Here is a 19,235-nt window from a genome sequence, read left to right as displayed (position 1 = left end):
GAGATAGAGGGAGGGAATGTTAGAGGACGACCTCCAGTGAAATGGAGGGTGCAGGAATATGTCAGGGAGAGGGGTGAAAGATCCTTGAGAAACTCTGAGCAGGCAAGGAGGGAGTGTCTGGATAGAGAGAGATGGAAACTCTTCTGTCGTGGCCATCCCCTGGTAGGAGCTCCTACAAGAAGGCGTCAATGATGAATGAATGAATGACAGTGATTTGCATCATACATTTAACAGCGATTTATGTGCCGAAATTTTTTAATTTTAATTTCTTTTATATGAGCAAGCCTTCGTTTGAGGAGTTTCTCAGCCTAACAAGGATTGATACAAACACTCCTTGGTCATCTTCAGCATCCTAGCCTCAACGCATTCTTCACTTGACCTGAGCCATATGAAAGGCACCACTGAGAAGTATGGGTGGTGGGCAGCGGTAGCGGCCATTGGTGGCCTTGTGGCAAAGAGGCATTAATATTTTAGGAAGGCAGCTGCCCAGTTCTCACCTGATCTCCTCCTCCAGAGCAGTCTTGAGCAGCTTCAGGAGCAGAAAATTGTCTCTGTCATTGGCACCATAATTGTAGAGTGTAAAAATGACGTTCTCAATGAACTTGGTGGTCTTTCCGGGTGGGATGGCAAAGATGAGGGTGGCCAGGTAGTGCGGCCGCGTCTGCAGCAGGTAGAAGAGGTGCTGGTAGCCAAGAAGCTTCTCTCTTGATTCCTTGTTAAGTGCCTAGAGGGAGGAAGTCATACATTCTCTGTGGATGTTCATTTCATAACAAACAATGCTACCATGTTTAAGTTTTTATAAATACACAAAATTTACAAATACAAGCAAAGTAATGCACCAACACACCTTCAGTCCTCTCTGAGACCTGACAGAGCCATGTTTTAGAGTGTCTCTTGAATTCTTTTTGTTTTTCTTTGGCTTGGAGTCTGGAATATTTGGGTTCATGTTTTCTTTGTCTGCTGGAATGACATCCTGAAAGAATATAATCATGAATGGTTATTAAATCTATGAGGTAAGCTGGGAAGCTTGGAGAAGACATAACAACTATGAACAATAAAGCATCTTTTATGACTTTTTCACAGTTTCAAAGTATATTTTTCGATGACTTCTGCGTTATGGGGGAGTTTGGAGGGGTTAACTATTGACCATCTTCATAAGACAACCTCAAGAGTGGCACCATCTAAAGAAGGTAATGTCTGAGGGTTGTCATTTTCTAGGAACAACAGTTGAAAGACTGATGGTGTAAATCTAAAGTGGAGCAATGTACACATATTAACAAATAATGCATTTTGAGTAAAAAATACTAAAAAATACTAAAAAGTCACAGAAATCAAATACATTAAAGATGAAAATTTCAAACTCAAATATTAAACTCAGGTGCCTTGTATGCCTGGAGTGAAGTGCACTGCTGGGAGTCTTTCAGAAGCACATATTCATTTTTTCTTCTGAATAACTTAATTAAAATTTTCAAGAGCAAGGTAAAAGGTGCCAAAAATATTCACTGAAAGAGGACTTTGATCACATGACACCCTGGGAAAATCTATGTTGTAAAGACCAGCAAAATAACAGCTTGGTCCTAAACAGCCTTGTCCCTCCAGAAAAATTAAAAATACAGTCTGTATAAAGCAAATCCAGCAGTGTTTATAAGTGACCAAAGCCACAGGAAGCCATAAAGCAGTGAGTGTTACCTGCAGGGTGATCCGGTTGTGCACGAGCAGACCAATCTTAACGTCCAGATCATCCACGTCCTTCTCCAGCTGGTGTGTGTGGCGGATTGTCTTCACTATGTCACTCTTCACACGCTGGTGACACAGAATCAAAAGGGTGATAATGTTTTGGATGCTCACTCTGATACCATAACGGTACAAGCAACCTCACTCTAGAATCAATCCATTTATGTAGAAATAGTTCCTCAGCACAACTATACTATGCTGACCCCTGATAAATACTTGAACCTCCCTAAAATCAGTACCTGCAGCCGAAACTCCTCATCCAGGTCACTTTCTGAGACATCAAGGAGGTGAATAAACTTGCGGATGACTGGCATGGGTGGGTTCTCCTGGTGGGTTATGGAGTGGAGAACCTGCCGTGCCTTGTGGGCCCTCCAGGCACGCTGGATGGCAACCACTTGATTCACCTGCCAAAATTGCACAAGTGTGAGCGGAGCAATAAGTGGGTGCTATAATTCAATGAAGAAAATGTAAAGTCATGCACCTTGTGAGGGGAAATCCAGCATACCAGAACCACATGGGAAACACTCCACTATCCACCACAGAGGCAGAGAAAGACCTGGGAGTATAATGTAACCAGGCTACCAGTGAAGGGGAAATCCATGCCAATCGCAGCAGAGAGGTTAAGTGTATTACAATCAATCACAAAAGATCTCAGAATCCAAAAAGGAAGGCACATAACCTTTCAGAGGCCATTGGCAGAGGAATGGCAGTAGGCATATATGGTATAAACATACAAATAGCAACATAAAATACAAAAGCACAAAGCAGAACAATAATCCCAGCTCTTATGATTGAACATTTGAGACGTAAGAAGCTAAATAAGAAAAATTCAATGACAAAGCTTATAAATTAAAAAATCAAACAATCAATCACAAACATTTTCTATCAAGAACACTAAACAGTTATGTGCTAAGACATTACAATGGCTTAAAAAAAAAAAAAAAAAAAAAAAAAAAAAAAAAAATCCTAGTCAATCGTCTTTATGGCATCACTACATGTAACAACTCCTGCAAAATACTCACATGCTGCGTAAAGTACGTCTGGAGGCGTCTCAGCCTCCTGCGGTGCAGCCAGGCCCGCACCGCCCTCTGCAGCCTGATCACATAGGGCTCACTCAGCCTCAGTGCCTGGCAGTAGAGGGTGTATGTGCGACGAGCTCGAGCCATCCTCCACCAGGTCTAAAGACAGATATTATTGGTGTATTTACTTAGTTGTACTGTACTGGATTCAAACTAAGCTTGCATTGCTGTCTCCATATCTATCCTTACCTCTAATTACTTCTGAATCCAAACTATTTTGGGTATTGATGAGTCTATAGAGCAAGCTATCTTCTTGTTTTCCTCATTTAATGTTCATATCCCTTTGTCCTTTTACAAACCCTTACCAGGAACTTCAACTGAGGAAGTCTTCCCTGTCTACATGCTCTTTTGTGTGTTTGAAATCCTTAATTAAGTCACTTCTCTTTCTTGCAATGTCAGCACCTCCAGTTTGGGGAGTCCTTCAAATTTTGCAGTTCATGTAAGCTTGGAATAATTTTTGTTGCCCTTCTTTCCAACTTGTGTTTTTTTTCAAGTGGGTGACCACGCCACAGCTGCATATTTAGCCTTGATCTTATCATAGATGCCATTAACATTCTTTGTATCTCCCCATCCATGAAGTTAAATATCACTTTAATATTTGTCAAAAGAAGATACACACATGAGAGAAGAGAGACTGATGAATCAAGGGACAATCCATGATAAAAAATGAGGACAGAATACAAACAGTGAACCAGAACTGAAGCACATGCAGATTCAACAAAGAGAGGTAGATATGAAAATACAGGAAAGGACAAGAAAATAAGCAGGATGACAAAAAGATAGAATGAAACATGGAATAAAAACAAGTACAAAAGCCAAGTAAGGTAAATGCAGCAGCAGTAACTGTTACAAAGTAAGGGCAAGGAAAAAGAGGCAGAGACAGCTGCATTGAAGAAAAGAATATAGGCAGATGAGGAGAGGCAGGTTTATTTTCTCACTTGTATAGTCAACGCAGCCTCCTGCCTTCTGTGTAGCATGCGTCTGATGAGCCACCCCCGCGCCCTGGCCTGCAGCCTCACTACCAGCTGATCCATCTGCCACAGAACATTTAGATATAATGTTAACAACAGAGATAATGACAAAGGTATTAAAGTTTTAAAATCATCATAAAATATATGTGCTGATGATCCTGAAGTGAATGTTAATGGTAATTTTTTTTAAATCTCATATTAATCTCATGAGTCAAAGTATGCTGCATCCACAAAAGGTAAACTTAGGAATTTGTGATGCAGTGCAGAGTATTGTTGGCCTCTCACCTGTCTGCTGTGAGCCTCCTGCTGCACCACCCTGGACACTGCCCCCTCCAGGTCACTCAGGGTCACGTAGCAGCTCTTCTGGGGACTCACTACCTCCTCCGGCTGCTCCCACTGGTAGTCCCCTTGCTTCAAGTCAAGGTGCACCTATGGCAATGCATAAACAATCAGTGAAATGGGAGGAAAGAGATACCAAAACTACACCATATAGAGCTTCACTATTTACCCAGATATTTTAAGAGCCTCTCCATCAATCCAGTGCAGCACAGGAGACAGGCTCAAGGCAAAATAATTAAATAAAAAATCCTGCAACATAATGCTCCATAAAAAGAGCAAAAGGACTGATAAATTTTGTCTGATGTGTCAATGCTTCCCTCTTGAAAGAGTTGTCGTACGTAGGAAATAAAAATGAAACAAGGTTGTTCTAGTTTACTGGTGAAGTGAATGAAAGAATGAAGATAAGGTTTTCTCTTCTTTGCACGTGTACCCCCCAAAAGTACCCCCCATGTATGCTTGGGCTGTGCAGGGGTGTTCATGAGGGGAGCTGTTGCTCTAGGAAGGGAGTATCAAGGTGGGAGAGTGCTGCTGGCACCACCTTTTCTTATCCTTCCAAGCCGTGATGTGTCAAAAATGATGGTTATATTTCAAGGACTTCATTGTTGCATAACTAATAGTGACTGATCTACTCCATGATGAATAAGTTCCACTTTCAAATATGTAATTCTAATCATAGTGTTTTGGTGATGAGTAATGTACCAACATGCTCAGCATAGTATTTTACCCCAACCCTATTTAGGCTGACAATATTAAAAGTAATTAGATTACCAATGACAAAGGTAAATCATCAAACAAATAAATACTTTGTATGTACTTAATGCTAAGATAAATTGATAAAAAGTATGAATGCAAGACAATCTAACCTTTGATCCATCATTCAGCGTGTGAATAACCCAACTGCTCTGGTTCTTGCTGGCAGACTTCTCTTGATACACTTGCTTGAGGGTGTCTAGGATACTGGGAACAGCATTACCCTTAATGCGGAGGTAACCCAGATCATGTGACCTGCAACGATATTACCACATTAAAATTTACCAACTATACGCTGAATGTTACTAATGAAAAGGAGACAGCTGAAGTGCCAGATGTACCTCTACATAACTACAAGGAAAAGTGAGAACGTCTTCCTCTATTGCAGGAGTGCTTGACAAAACGGGCAAGATGACTTCAAAACTGCTTTGTGTACTGGCAGTCTCATAACATCTCAGTTTTATAATAAAGTCAAACATGGTCTTAGGGCTGCTAGTGTACAAAACTGATGTACCGTACCATATTTTGGGTAAACTTGCTGCACCTCACTGTCTTCCATAAACATTCCCTGAGGTAGCCTAGTCTTATTCCATTTTCTTTTTTAAATTCATTACTTCAGGAAATAAGTACAGTTCATTATCAGTAAACCTCTTTGATTTCCTTTATTTAATGGCATGTGGAATTTTTTGTTATAGTATTATAAAAGGAAGCGCTTTGATATTCTACTCCTCAGAAATAAGTACAGTTCATTACAAGTAAAACCCTTTGATTTCATTTTTTAATGGAATGTGGAAATTTTTGTTGTATTGTAAAAGGAAGCTTTTAGTGTTCTATTCCTCAGGAATATATAAAGCAGGTGTAAGTATGTGTTTGTTTTTATATTTTTCCTTTACATTCCATGTTGGTTTGGGCAGAAGTATATATTGACTTAAATCAATGATAAAAAAAAATATATATATATATAAAAAAAAAAAAATAAATAAATAAATAAATAAAAATCATTTGATTTAAATCGGCCAACCCTGGTGACCTCTTAATTAAATAAATCAATAGGGGCATATGCTGGTAAAAAAAAATTATTATTAATAATAATAATAATAAAAAGCAAGTAGGAGGGTTGTCTATTTTTTCCCTAGGAAGGGGAAGACACAACAACTATGCCAAAAAGTTAAAAAATCTTGGAGGGAGTTTGGGATAGGAATTCCTGCCACCCAAAGCCCTGAGCCAGAGAAAAAATTATCATCATACAAATTAAATTGATTAATGTTTATATGGACGGTTGTATGAGAAAAATGAAAGGAAGAAATGAATACAAAACCTCTTCTTCACCTCAGGATGGCAACAGCATTAGAGTCATTAGCAGTGTTGAGGGCCTGATTGAGGGCAGCCAGCAGCCCTGCCACCCGACCTGCCTCCTCTGCATGCCTCTCCACTGCCTCCACCACCTCCACTATGTCCTCCAGCCACAGCTCTGAAGCACTGCTACCCATCATCTCACTCTTCGCACTTCTCAGCAACTGTAGGTACATGATATAAGCGATTAATGAGGACATTCCTTGATCTACTGCTTGTTCATGGTGGTTTATGATGACATTTCTGCCACCAATACACATCAACCAGCTCTCCCTAGGTATCTCACTCTGCTTAACTGGAGCTGGACACACTTTACTGTTTTAGGCTAAGTGTTTTGCTTCCTAGGAGTTCTTTCACTATACTTGCCATCTTGTGCTTGAGCCTTCATCTACATGCTGGTTTCATACTGTGTGCTTCTTGTTAGCTAACTAGTGACTAGGTTCAATACTTTGAAAACACTTAATGAATATTGACATTTTTTACTTGACTTTCGACTTGATCAGTGTGGCTTTACACTTATGCAAAGGTACTCATACATGGCTGATTATAAGTCAGTCTCAGTGCAGCTTTGTAAATAGTGTGCATTTTAATGTGGCTTTATACTTAGTTTGCCTATCTTGTTGCAACTTTTCAATTAATGGTCAACCTTAGTATGGCGTGGTCTAGTGGTCAGCATACCTGGCTACTACTCTGTGGGCCCGGGTTCGAATCCCAGCCCGGGCAGTCAGCATGCAGCCCACCCAGCTGTTTATCCTCCCTCTCGGGCTGGCCGATAAATGGGTATTTGGGGAAGGTAAACTGTGGTAACCCAGATGTCACACTAGCCCAGTGTCCCGGGGTAATGGGCTCCCTCCCACCACAGGCTCAAGGGCCAATGCGACGGAGATAAGAATCGAGGCCACGCGCAGCTATAGCGTATGCCCCCAACTTTGCCTTACCTTAGTATGGCATTCTCTCTCAAGTATCTAATTCAAGCCTAGCATACCCCCTGCCCAGAAGTGGCTCTGAGCACTTCGGCCATACCTTGAGAAGCTGATGGTGGTGGAGTGCATCCTTGCGAGACACAGAGGATCCCAGTTGGAGGGCCGAGTGTTGGAGGGCGGTTAGGGTGTTTTCTGGCTCACCACTACTCACTGCTTTGTTGATGGCTGTGATGGCACCAATCTCTGGGGTGTAGCATGAATGGTGTTAGGATTGTTGATGAAGTGACAGAATTAAGTACCAAACAATAAATTTAATTAGTTCAGGTGAGGCTGACATTGTTTGTTTAACAGTGTGAGTGATGCTACAAAGTCTGCCTAACACTGTCCTGCATTTGGCCCTGCCCTGCATCCACACTGAACCTGCAATACCTGTGCCCACACCCACCAAGCATACCAACAAAATTTTTAAGCACAGAACCTGAAACCACATAGTCTGCTCATGTTCTACCCACACAGAATAGCATTAGTAAATTCTTCAGTGGTATAACAATGATTAACACTGGTATTTTGAAAAGTGGATGCAAGGGATTAATACTACCATGCACTGTCAATTATAAATGCTAAGGGAAACTTACTGTCATTGTCCTCCTGTACCTTCAGGTTCACCTCATCAACCAGCTGCTGCAGCTCAAGGTAAGTAAGGAAGGGGCAGGGGTCACCAGAAGATATCTTGGCCTGCTGGGCTCGATTCATGACCCTGAAGTACTCCCGGAGATTTGTTTCTTCAAGACCCTGCAGGGGAAGCATCCAAGATGACATAAGACAATGGAAGTACCTATACATACATCACAACAAATCTCTCTTTCCTCAATCTCAAGATTCCCCTCTTTTGAGTGTTTGTTACCTTTCAATTAAAATTAATTTACTCCTAACACTATATCAGTATTTTTTTTCCACTTATGTTTATATGCCATATGGTGAAACTGATATGTTATTGTTGCTTGCACCACTTCACAGATGGCACTGAACAAACGTGAGATTTTCCACAACATGGCAATGGATGAAAAATTGTCAGCTGATGGCAAAACTTGAACTAGGACCATGTGCCCACTACTTCCATAGGCTTACCACTTAGGCACCATCTTCCCCATATACTTCTTCATATTCACAACCTCACTCACCTCAAGATACATGTGGGGATCTGAGAGGTAAAGCCAGAGTTCAGCAGGGCTGCGGGTGCTGAGTGCTGCATTTGCCCTCGCCACGGCTGACAGCAGACGCACCCCACCCTGAATCTCCTCAAGGCTAAGGTCAGCCTGCAAGTCATCACCACATTGATTACTTACACTGTTACCCACACTTGGTCCTTAAATCTGTTTAGTGTGCTGACCTACTTGTCTTTTAAGATAATTTGCAACTTGTGAATAGGTTACAGACAGAAGGGGTGAGTAAAGGTGATGGGGAGAGTAACAGTTCCTTACCCCAGCATCCTCACGGATGGCACCCATTTCTTCATGGTAGAGCGGTGCAGCAAAGTCGAGAAGTGAGGAGATGTTGCCGCCGAGAGACCTCAGGGCCTGCAGAGTGTCTCCTGGTGACCCTTGGCTCAGGCCTCTGTTCACAGCTGCGATGCCCTCCCTCACTGGCAAGCCACAGAACCACACCAGGTGCACATTACTGATCAAGCTCACTAACTCAAGGCAAAACCTGACTCATCTGCATAGTGTTAAACCTCTCATTGTTCATAAGAAATATGAAGGTCATGATTTGAAACTTCTAGGGCAAAAGTATGAATGCTGAGTTAAATTACCATGAAAGTTAGGGTGAGAACAATGAATGAATACAACTACATTAATGAAGACACACTACATCTCTGAAGTGGCCTGATTGTACTTCACAAGTTCACTTGTTAGCTAAAGGATTCTGATGTTTGTACAATATAAGAAATTGAATTATCTAAATCAATAAGAATCCTACAACACTCATAGCAAGAATCAGGAGTTACCAAATTATAAGTCCAAAAGCTATCCTCCAAACAGCAGTCCATTATGAAACATTTGGTTAAACAATTAAGTTATAGTTTAAATTCAAAATCATATTCACCTGACACAAAAGCTACAATTTGCAATGGGAACAATTTACAATTAAGTCTGCTGAATAATACTCTTGTATATACTTTGGGTAAAAAATAAACAAATCAAGATCAAAGAGAAATGAGAAAAAGCCAGAGAAAAAGATTTAAACCTGAGAAAAACTCTTCTAAATATATATAGAAATAAAACACAACAAGGAGGCCATGTATCACTCACCCTTTTGTTCGGTGGCAGCGGCTTCCCTCTTGACGGTGATGATGACGGACTGGAGCGAGGCCTTGGTGAGGGAGGTGTCTCGCAGCATGGTGGCGTCCAGGCTGTAGTTGTGGCTGTGGTTAAGGCTCTGCACGGTGGAAGGCTCCTCCAGTTCCTGCGCCAGTGCCTTTAAATAGTTCTCTGCCAGACTGTCGTTCACCTCCTGATGAAAGTGACAGGTAAAATAACTGCTCTCCATAGGCAGTGCATAATCAAACATATCCCATTTATCTGCCCCTTACAATATAGGTACAACTGAATGGTAAAACACAACCTTATTAATCTCCCGTCACATGGATCTCAAGGCTTTTGAAGAGCACATAAGACTTCCCTCAAACCATGACATCCACTCATGACAGCTGTCCATTAAGGGAGAACTATTATAAGAACAATATATTCCTTTAAACTAGCAGCACATGTGTGTTATATTCCTTAGGGTATGTTTCACTGCTTAGCATATCAAGAAGTCTCCTATTTATTAGTCAGCCTTTCTATATATAAATACAATGTTTTACGAAAGCATGTGAAAGACCATCAAGACATTCAATTGGACCAATATTTTTTTCAAATTAACTGTGAGCCACCTCACCTTAAGAGCAAGGGTTGGGGAGTGGAGAGCCTGCAGCAACCCCCGACTGTCATTCTCCCGCACAGCATCCTCCACCTTCTCCAGCGCACACAACACTGAAACATAACAAAACTAGCACTTTCATTCCTGTTCGAGATCATAATTTTCTCTCAGTAATGGTGCGACATACACACTCTTCTGAGACACTGTAGTAGCATATATTTGCAATAAATTTAGTACAAGAGAATGAATCTGCAGTGAGGTTGTACAAAACAGCCTTTCTTGAGAACAAGTGGACAAAAAATGCAAAAAATCTTACTTAAAATGCATTTAAATCTACTCATGGTTACAAACCATAAAAGGTAAAACAGAGCAAGCAACCCTCTTCTATCAACATTACACATCATGAAACAAATTACCAGTGCATGTGGTCTAGTTTCTTCAGTGAAGTGAGGCAATATGAATTCCTACCTATATAACTGGCTGTTTTTCTTTACATAGCCAGTCAAATCCCCCACTGGCATCAATACATAACCTCACTTTTTATATGAACTGACATAACAAGTTTTCCCTATATTTCTTTTATTAAGAATCAAGCATATTGAGAGAAAGAAAGAAGGAACATTAAGGCTACTAAAAGTGGCAGGATGCAAAGATATGAGATTGACACCAAATACTGCTCTACTACAACTTCTGAAAGAGCACTTGCTAAATATCATGTAGGAATTTAAAAAACACACCACTATATTTGCCAGCCTAGTAAGCCCATGTGATGTCAGCTCTAACAGTATATTCTATATTTTAAAGGCATGGAAATTTGTAGATCCCATCATCCACCTAGGTACCCCTCAACTACCAGCTGAACAAGAACAGATCTCCCACAGTTTAACTTTGTAGTGCATCATCTGGTCTAGCTTCTCCAACATGTAAAGAGGGACTCACCGTTGACAAGGTTAATGTGGCCTTGTATTTCAGCTTGGGTCAGCAGCTCATCATAGGCATCAGGAATGTAGTCCTGGTCACGACTCTGAAGGCATGAGGAGATAAACTACTTAAGTACCCGTCTAATGAATTTTTTTTACATTTAACTACTTAGGTTAATGATAATAAAGCTAATATTTTTATTTTAACTTAATTCACATGTTCAACAGCAGAGGAATTTGATCATATTACTGGGCATGAGGCTGAAATAATTTAGATCGCAAAAGTCACTCGTATCTGATATACTCCAGTATTTAGTGGGTAAGCCAGGCACAGTGCTTCAGTAGCATATCCAACCGTATTGCCTAAACAGTCTCACCTTGTTGATGGCCATCTCCTTCTTCCTAGCCTTGGCATCTGCAAGGCACACCAAGTAGACTTCTGCATTGGCTTCGCATACATTATTCAAATGGCACATAGGGTTACCAAGGGTCCCCAGCAGCTCTGAACAGTCCTGTAGGGGGAAGGGTAAGGCAATATGTAGCAGGGAAAACATGCTCTCCACACTGCTCTGGGGAGCAGTACATATGGTTAGTGGCTTAAGTTTAGTGAGAGCTTTGAGGAGTCTATGGAAATGTGGATTAAGGTGGAGTGGAGGGGTGGGGACTGTGATCCAGGCCATTTAAAGCTGAAAGATCTGATAAGTTCCAATGGAAAATATGGGTAAGGCAGTGACAGAAGGGTATGAGATATTACAATAGGAATGAATAAGTGGTATTCTTATATGTATGCAATACAATGATCACTACAGTATTATCTATCAGCTGGAGGGAAAACTCATTCCTCTGCTACACTTCACTGTATCACATCCACAGTACATGTCTGTCTAATTCCCCTTAATTAACTACCCTCCCTCCCTCTCCTTGCAAACACAATGACAGCATCTCTCTTGCTTCCCCATGCAACCACACTCCCTCTCTACCTCCCTATGACATTCCTGCTTCTACACAGTTCCACATAAGCCTTACCCCTCCCAGGCACTCACCCTCTTTTCCACAGCCTCGTTCACGGCAATCACCACAGCATGGAGTGCTGCCTCATCTACTGGAAGCTCAGAAGCCAAGATGCCCCCAATCTTGCCAAACTGAGGCAGCTGGCACCCATACTTGCCCAGCTCTTTCATCATGGCCTCCATCACCTCCTCTGGATAGCACACATGTAACAACATTAGCTCAGTTTTACAATCCAAGCATATCAGTCTTCATTATGAATCAAATCTAGACAATAATGGGATATGTGACAAAATATTCCCTGTTTAGCAAGACCCTATTCTACTTTCCATTATAATCTGGGGGCATTTAGTTAATAAGACAGAATACATAAGCACAACTTAACTGGTAAAGTGGAGAGAGCAAAGGAGTGTGCATGGATAAGTGTGTGAGGTAGCCTAATGTGGCCACCCCTTTGTGAGGGTTCGAGTGAAAATGCGTGGAATAGACACAAAATTATAATGTTCCTGTTTGCATTCCATTTTATACCATCATGTGCAAATGTTAGAGTATTCTCTCACCAAAAATATGCTTTCTGCAGGTGACACAGGAACTTACATAGGTAAACATATTGCCAAGCTAAACATTTACAACTATCACAAAATAAAAGACAAAACTCCTGCAGCTGCATGACCACCAGTATTTCTGCTGGTTTGGAATTGTGAAAGAGAACTTGAAATATGTCAGGATGACGTTGATGCAAAGTATACTGAATAATATAAATTTTAACAAAATACACAAGATACTAAAAACTCAAATTTGACAAATTAAAACAATAGCTGAATAAAATTTAAAGTACTAAATGTAGAGCAAAGAAATCAAGGTGAATTAGTATGGCATATAATTAAATAAATGATAGACTGATGATTCTGGTCGTGTACACATTTAAATACACTTAAGGCATCATACAGACAATAAGCCATCAATATGAAGGGTTGAGAGGATAAGTTCTGAAAGATTTAAATTGATGAGTCACACAAAGAAAATGTATTATTTTCTTTGTTATATATTCAACACAATGCCTAAAAAGGAATTCAAGAAATAAAATAGACATTCCTAATATTATAAGATTGATTTGTTCTAAATTTGGCATAAACATGCTCAAGAAATATCCATAACATTCAAATTAGTTGAATAAGTAATTCCTAAGATAAAGAAATAAAGATCAATAAAGTACAGTCCCATTGCAGAAGATTGCACCAGCCATGAAAACTTTGATAAAAAAACATCCTACCATACAAGGAAATATGAATACAATGAGAAAACTATATGTTCAGAGATTGAAACATAAATGCTTAAAATTAAACATTTAAATAGATCAGACAAAATCAAAATCCACCTGAAAACCTTCCTATGGTATTGAGTTTCAGGATACATACCACAATGCAGGGAAAAAAAAAAAAAAAAAAACTCAAAAGCCACAAGCCACAAGGATGAGGAACGATTCCCACCTGAGAACATGACTTTTCCGTAGAGGTTCTGAATCTGCGGTGCGATGCCCAGGCGGAAGAGGTAGAGGCTGAGGGCGTGGAGGCAGAACACCACACGAGGCATGTTCTTGCGGTCATACACATCTGTGGTCTCTGGGTAGAAAATCTGAAGAACGAAAAACATAGTGAGCAAAAGTATCAGTGCTCAACATCAAGGGTAACCTACTTTATTGTCTAATTTTGGCACCACATTATTCAGTAAAGGATCTAAAAGCAAAAGAAAGTCTCCCATCTTGGATCTTTTTAGACTCCTCTTTTGGTTCATTCTTCCTCTCTTAAGAATGGGAAGTTTGGCTCTTTTTACATCCAATAAATGAGAGTATTATACACATTCATGTCACACTGAGGAGACACAGGGTACAACACATACACTTGGCAGTTTGATCTTCTCCAGACCCTTGAGAAAGTGGTTGATGTTGTCTGTATGCCGGAAGGTCAGCCCACTGGCCCTGAAGCGTGACAGGTCAGCGTCGTATATCTTCCGCAGTGGCACGATGGTGGGGGCGAAGAAGTGCGCTAACTTGGCCAGGTAAACACCATGCCGTAGCTGTTCCTCGAGCTCTCCAGCCTCAGGGAGCTCCTCCTCAATGCATGCCTCCATCCACCTGAGAGTTAGAAAGTCACATTTTCTATATACTCATGTCCCCTACAGGAAAGGTAATGCAAATGACAGTGATATATATTTCGGAGATTGTTTCAAGACAAATGACCTAAACAGCTCAAGTCAGAAACAAAAGGGCTAGGCAGGACCTTCATGAACTACTAAATGATAAATGAATGATTAACAAAATGGGGAACTGCAGAAAGCTAGCTGACCTTAACACTGCCATTCCCACACAATTATATCTGTTACACTTGATCACTAAAAGCAGACCACTAATGTATTAATTCATCTGTAGCTAACCCTTAAATTTCAAACACCAAAAGTTAAGTGATTTTCTTTTTCTGCATTTACCATTCAAATATACGACTTTCTTCATAAAGCTGCAAAGAAAATGTTTATGTTGTTCAAAAGACCCTATCTTCTACATACTACAATGAAGCTGATCAAGTTCAAAATCCCTACCTACCCTCCCCCCATTCAACCTTGTATATTTCCTTAGTGACCAAGGACTCTTGTCTCATCTTTTAACAACAAAGAAATATTGTATTATGCCTATCAGTGATAAAGTTTCCTTCCTGACATGCCTTCCCCCTCAGCCTATCAACACAACAGGTGGCAGCAGTCTTACTTCTTGGCCTCCTCCAGGTGACACAGGTACTGGTATGACACATTCTTCTGTCGCTGCTCGTCCATCTCCTGTGCATCAAGGCAGCCATTGCCGCCACCTACAACAATAGGAACACTAAATGTAATGCAACTTTCCACAGACAGTTCATTATTATAAGCCTAAAGTCACCCAGTTGTTCAACCTCCACTGTGGATTAATGCAAGGCTTCAAATCTATTAATAACCATCTCCTATCAAAGAATCAATCAAACCAATATGAGCATATGCTGGGGGGCACATTGCATTGCTCACCCTATGATACCATCCCAGGGGTCCTTCAAGCAAGTCTCCATCTGATCTTGTCCTCCTCAAGTCTGTCTAGCACCTGTCTGTCTTTTCGTTGTTTGCTGTCACCACCACAGTATTTTTTGGCAGTCTTCATCAGGCTTTGTGGGCACACCCTTGGCCTCTTCCACTCTGGGCTGTCTCATACAGAAACAATGCAGTGAGAAGGATTGACTCCTTGGATAGTCAACCACATGCCCATATAACAGGAGATAGCAATCACAGACTGTGCAGGTAATGAGCCTTGATTAAGTCTTTTTTTTCTTCTTTTTTATGGTGCTGCCTGTAGTGCCGGTAGGTGCTCTTGAGAGGACTCTTGGGCAGCCACAGTCCATTAGTGGCGCAAGTGAAATTCATTTAGAGTGTCTGACACAGTGTATGACTCTTGCTTGTCCCATGCTGCCACCCCCAATGCTCCACTTGAACAAAGTCTCTGAATGAAAATCTTGGCAGAATGTCTGTAATCTTCTGCCACTTGGAAATAATTGAAAATTGTTAGCGTGCATTGGTGGGACTTGAACCTATGTCCAATGGCTTACCATGCCAGCATGCTAATCACTCGGCCACTGCCTCCCCTCATGAAATAGCCACTGATTTAACACAGTTATTTCAGCGATATCTCAGAATTCTATTAATGACACTTTTTACTGGAGGCATGAATTTGCCTCCACGGGTTAACATTCAGGGTCCATGTCCCAAACACAATAGAGACAGGGAGCACAACCAATATGAAGATTTGAATCTTTGTCTTTAGGGATTTTATAAACAATGCTACATAATCATGCCGAGAGAATTCTTAACACTGGGTAAGCCAATCTGATGGAAGATTTCTTGACAAAACCCACCGTTGTTCTCTACACTACCAATGTTTTATGATCTCAATGTCCTAGCCACATGCATGAACAGATTGTACTATTTCTTCCAATAACCCTCCAAGAATGTACCTTGGTCTTGGCCCAGGAGACCTGAAATCCTAAAGGCTTCTCCTTCTTGTGCAGTGCCATGAGAGAAATCAGCAAAACTTTCATCTAATTCTGATCCGTATTTCTAGTCTGAATCTACCGGTAATTTTTTTTTTATATAAAACAAAGGCTTAAGAAGTTCAAAGACTAGGGCACTCAAGGTGTGATATGATATGGTAGAATCATTAGTTCAAGCTTCAACATCTAAAACACAAATATAACTTACAGGAGAAAGAATTCAATCAAGTGTCTCGTATGTCGTGAGATACGAGTTGGATGAGACACATGGTTTAAGGCGTTTTCAGTAGTGTCACCGACAAGTCAAACAAAATCATATAAACAGCATTTTTACTGAAAACGAATTACAGTGCCGCTGCCAGATGAGAGGCGCCACCGCCCTGGAATAGCTCGTGTATACATCACTCTTCAGACCCAAGTACTCAAGAGTGCATACTGTCAGAAGTAGGAAGATGGAGGAATTCAACGTTTTGTTCCTAGAGGATGACTACAGATCACCTGTGCTTAATCCTTTGTATATGTATGCCCCTCATCCAGCGGCAGACAAATTCTCGGTGGTAGGAGTGTTTACAGTTCACATGTACGAGTTCTGAGCCAACTCTGATTTTCTCCTTGTTTTAGCTTGATGTCAACTATAATATTGCAAAAATGTATACTTCCTCATCCGCACATGATGATTATGTTAAGAGATGGTGCAAGAAACGCACAAACATACAAAAAAACAGTTTTGCTCCAGGATTAAAGTCATAGCCACGATTAGAGTCGGACAGCGCTGACTAGCAGTCAAAAATATGCAAAATGTCCTCAGAAAATGCAGCATCTTCCCTTCTTTCCCTTGCCTTATGTCTTTTTCAGGTTCTTTTTAATATGAAATAACAAGAAAATAAATTTTTCTTTATACAGCACCAACCAGAGAGCACCAAAGAGCATTAGTATATTCTATATTTTATTCTTCAAAACATTCCTACGGGAACTTGACTGCTGTGTGCTGTGGTTATACTTACTCACTGATTGGCCTGTAAATCACTGCAATGTTTAGTGTCTGTTGGAAGTCTTATTTCCTTCTAGCAGTTGGTAATTAGAAAGGTTAAGTAAACGCCTATCTGCGACATTTGCCAGTGTTATAAATAAATTTAAAAATGCCATCTTAACCTAACGGATTGTAATGTACTGGCACTAAGGATAACCTGTAACTGTTTTGTCAGTAAACTATTGCCTTCCAGTCTCCTTAAAAATAGTGATGAAAGAGTTTAGTATTCAATGAGCTGCTGCTTGATGTACATTTCATAATTCCAATTACAATGTTGCATGTATACTTGGATTTTGCTCACTGGCTAACAATTTCATATAAATACATTAAACAAACAAACATTAAAGAAGTTACAAACTACTCTTATTCATTATTTCTCATTGTCTTTAGCGAACATAACAGTAAATATTTAATCATTCCATAGCCTGCACTTTTTCCTTATTTGGACCCCCCCCCCCCATACACACACACACACACACACACACACACACACAAATTGCGAGTCCAACGTGTGATCAGTTCGTGGTGAATTACACACCTGAGGCACACCCACCGCCACACCTGCGCGGCCGCACCCCCACGACGCCCAACACCTGACCTCCCCAGCGTTAATAGGTCATCACACACCGCCCGCAGGTCACGCTCCCCGCCCTGCCCCAGCACACCCCGCCGCCCGCCGAGTCAGCTGTGCCGCGGCCCCTTGGTGCTCACCCGCCCGCCGCCCTTCAAATCTCGGGGAGGCCAGCTTTGCCTCGCCCTCCCACGCTACCTCCACCCTTCCCCGGACCCTTGACAACACCAGACGCATCTATAACACCTCACCTTTGTGCTGGCCGGCCATGTTCAGGAGACGTGATTTCTATCCGGTAAAATTCGCTTCTAAACACAGTGGACGCAGGCTGAGCAGTTACGTTCCACCCGCCATCCCTTGCCCTGGTGGCCGCGCGTCCTGATTGGCTGCGCTGCCTGGCTCCCCGCGCGCTGATTGGCCGCCCTGGGAGCCCTCCGCGCGCTGATTGGCTCTCCCATCAGCGACCGCCGGTATAATTTTATCTACCTCAACATAAACATAGGTGGAAAAAAAGAACAAAAAGGATGATAACATGTAGCGGAAAGGAGACTAATAAAAAAGAGAATTAATGGACGACAATATATGGAGACAAGAAGGATAAACTTTGTCCTGAGCTCTGGTACACTTTGCTTCCACGGACTTTTGCTTTTCTATTTTCTTTTCCTTTTCCTTTTATAAAACGTGCAGAAGAGAGAGAACTAAAAGGACGATAATATGTGGAGAAAAGGGGAATAAAACTACAGCAGTATCCCCAACGAACACCTTTGCTCTCCTATCAGCGACCGCCGGTATAAGTTTATTTACCTCAACAAACAAAAAAAAAACGTGGAGAAAAATAGAATTAAAAGGGCGATAAAATGTAAAGAAAATGAGACCTACAGCTGTTTTTCCCCACAAGCATATCAATAGCTGCCGTTACAAAGGCTATGACTAATAACATCGGCATTCTTAAACGCTTCCTCCTCTCACGTCAACTATTTACAAAGGTCGAAAAGGAGATCAAATCGGGTTGTAATGGGTATTTTTTTCACATTTGACCAACAGAAAAAGGCTCAAACTACCACCAGGGCCATAAAGCTACCCAAGGAAATGCCCACAGCGCCTACGTAAGCCTTGTCAAATATGTGTACTCGGGGACCGAAAAGTTGCATGGGGTCCTAAGCAAGGCACATAACAGGAAGTGATTGTGACATCCTCCAACACTGATAACACTTCCGATAACGATACAGAGTTACGCTTCGTACCGCCAAAACGTCCCTCACCCACACTCGATCACGCCCATTGCCGAATAAAATGAGGAAAGACAAGAATGAACAGGAGAAAAGGGGTGAGAAAGAAGAGAACGGAAGAAGCTATGAGAGGAGAAAGAGAGGAGTTGAGGGAGGAGTGTCTCGCGCAGAGGGCAGAGAACGTTATGGAAATTCTGGCCTTTTTAGTGACATCCATCCCCCGTCACCGATATAATACCGATCAGGGAAGCATCTGAAGCAAAGAAAAGGAATTATGATGAGATAAAATAAATTAAAGCAGATTACCGGGAGTTTATAAGACGAAAAGCAGCGATCGGGCTTCCT

General features: G+C 41.3%; 1 protein-coding gene across 2 annotated transcripts in view; it reads right to left on the bottom strand.

The window, feature by feature from the left end:
- LOC126982610 (ras GTPase-activating-like protein IQGAP1) overlaps positions 1 to 19,235 on the bottom strand; it is a 56,802-nt gene that overhangs the window by 14,614 nt on the left and 22,953 nt on the right. The window contains exons 1-22 of one of the 2 annotated variants that reach the window (XM_050834803.1): positions 17,913 to 18,025; positions 14,758 to 14,854; positions 13,896 to 14,130; positions 13,487 to 13,631; positions 12,032 to 12,189; positions 11,366 to 11,500; positions 11,008 to 11,092; positions 10,087 to 10,181; positions 9,459 to 9,660; positions 8,631 to 8,791; positions 8,331 to 8,465; positions 7,785 to 7,941; positions 7,250 to 7,392; positions 6,203 to 6,390; positions 4,987 to 5,128; positions 4,070 to 4,213; positions 3,752 to 3,847; positions 2,757 to 2,912; positions 1,974 to 2,138; positions 1,690 to 1,803; positions 848 to 973; positions 498 to 724 (exon numbers count right to left, since the gene is read on the bottom strand). In XM_050834803.1, coding sequence (XP_050690760.1) covers positions 498 to 724; positions 848 to 973; positions 1,690 to 1,803; positions 1,974 to 2,138; positions 2,757 to 2,912; positions 3,752 to 3,847; positions 4,070 to 4,213; positions 4,987 to 5,128; positions 6,203 to 6,390; positions 7,250 to 7,392; positions 7,785 to 7,941; positions 8,331 to 8,465; positions 8,631 to 8,791; positions 9,459 to 9,660; positions 10,087 to 10,181; positions 11,008 to 11,092; positions 11,366 to 11,500; positions 12,032 to 12,189; positions 13,487 to 13,631; positions 13,896 to 14,130; positions 14,758 to 14,854; positions 17,913 to 17,931 — 3,125 coding nt within the window. In that variant the 5' untranslated portion in view covers positions 17,932 to 18,025. Of the gene's footprint in view, positions 1 to 497; positions 725 to 847; positions 974 to 1,689; positions 1,804 to 1,973; positions 2,139 to 2,756; positions 2,913 to 3,751; positions 3,848 to 4,069; positions 4,214 to 4,986; positions 5,129 to 6,202; positions 6,391 to 7,249; positions 7,393 to 7,784; positions 7,942 to 8,330; positions 8,466 to 8,630; positions 8,792 to 9,458; positions 9,661 to 10,086; positions 10,182 to 11,007; positions 11,093 to 11,365; positions 11,501 to 12,031; positions 12,190 to 13,486; positions 13,632 to 13,895; positions 14,131 to 14,757; positions 14,855 to 17,912; positions 18,026 to 19,235 lie in introns of those variants that run through there. The other variant, XM_050834802.1, reaches the window with a different exon arrangement.

This window comes from Eriocheir sinensis, chromosome 51 (assembly GCF_024679095.1).
Source record: "Eriocheir sinensis breed Jianghai 21 chromosome 51, ASM2467909v1, whole genome shotgun sequence".
In the NCBI taxonomy this organism is placed as follows: Eukaryota; Metazoa; Arthropoda; class Malacostraca; order Decapoda; family Varunidae; genus Eriocheir; species Eriocheir sinensis.
This window is presented reverse-complemented; position numbering and strand designations above follow the sequence as displayed.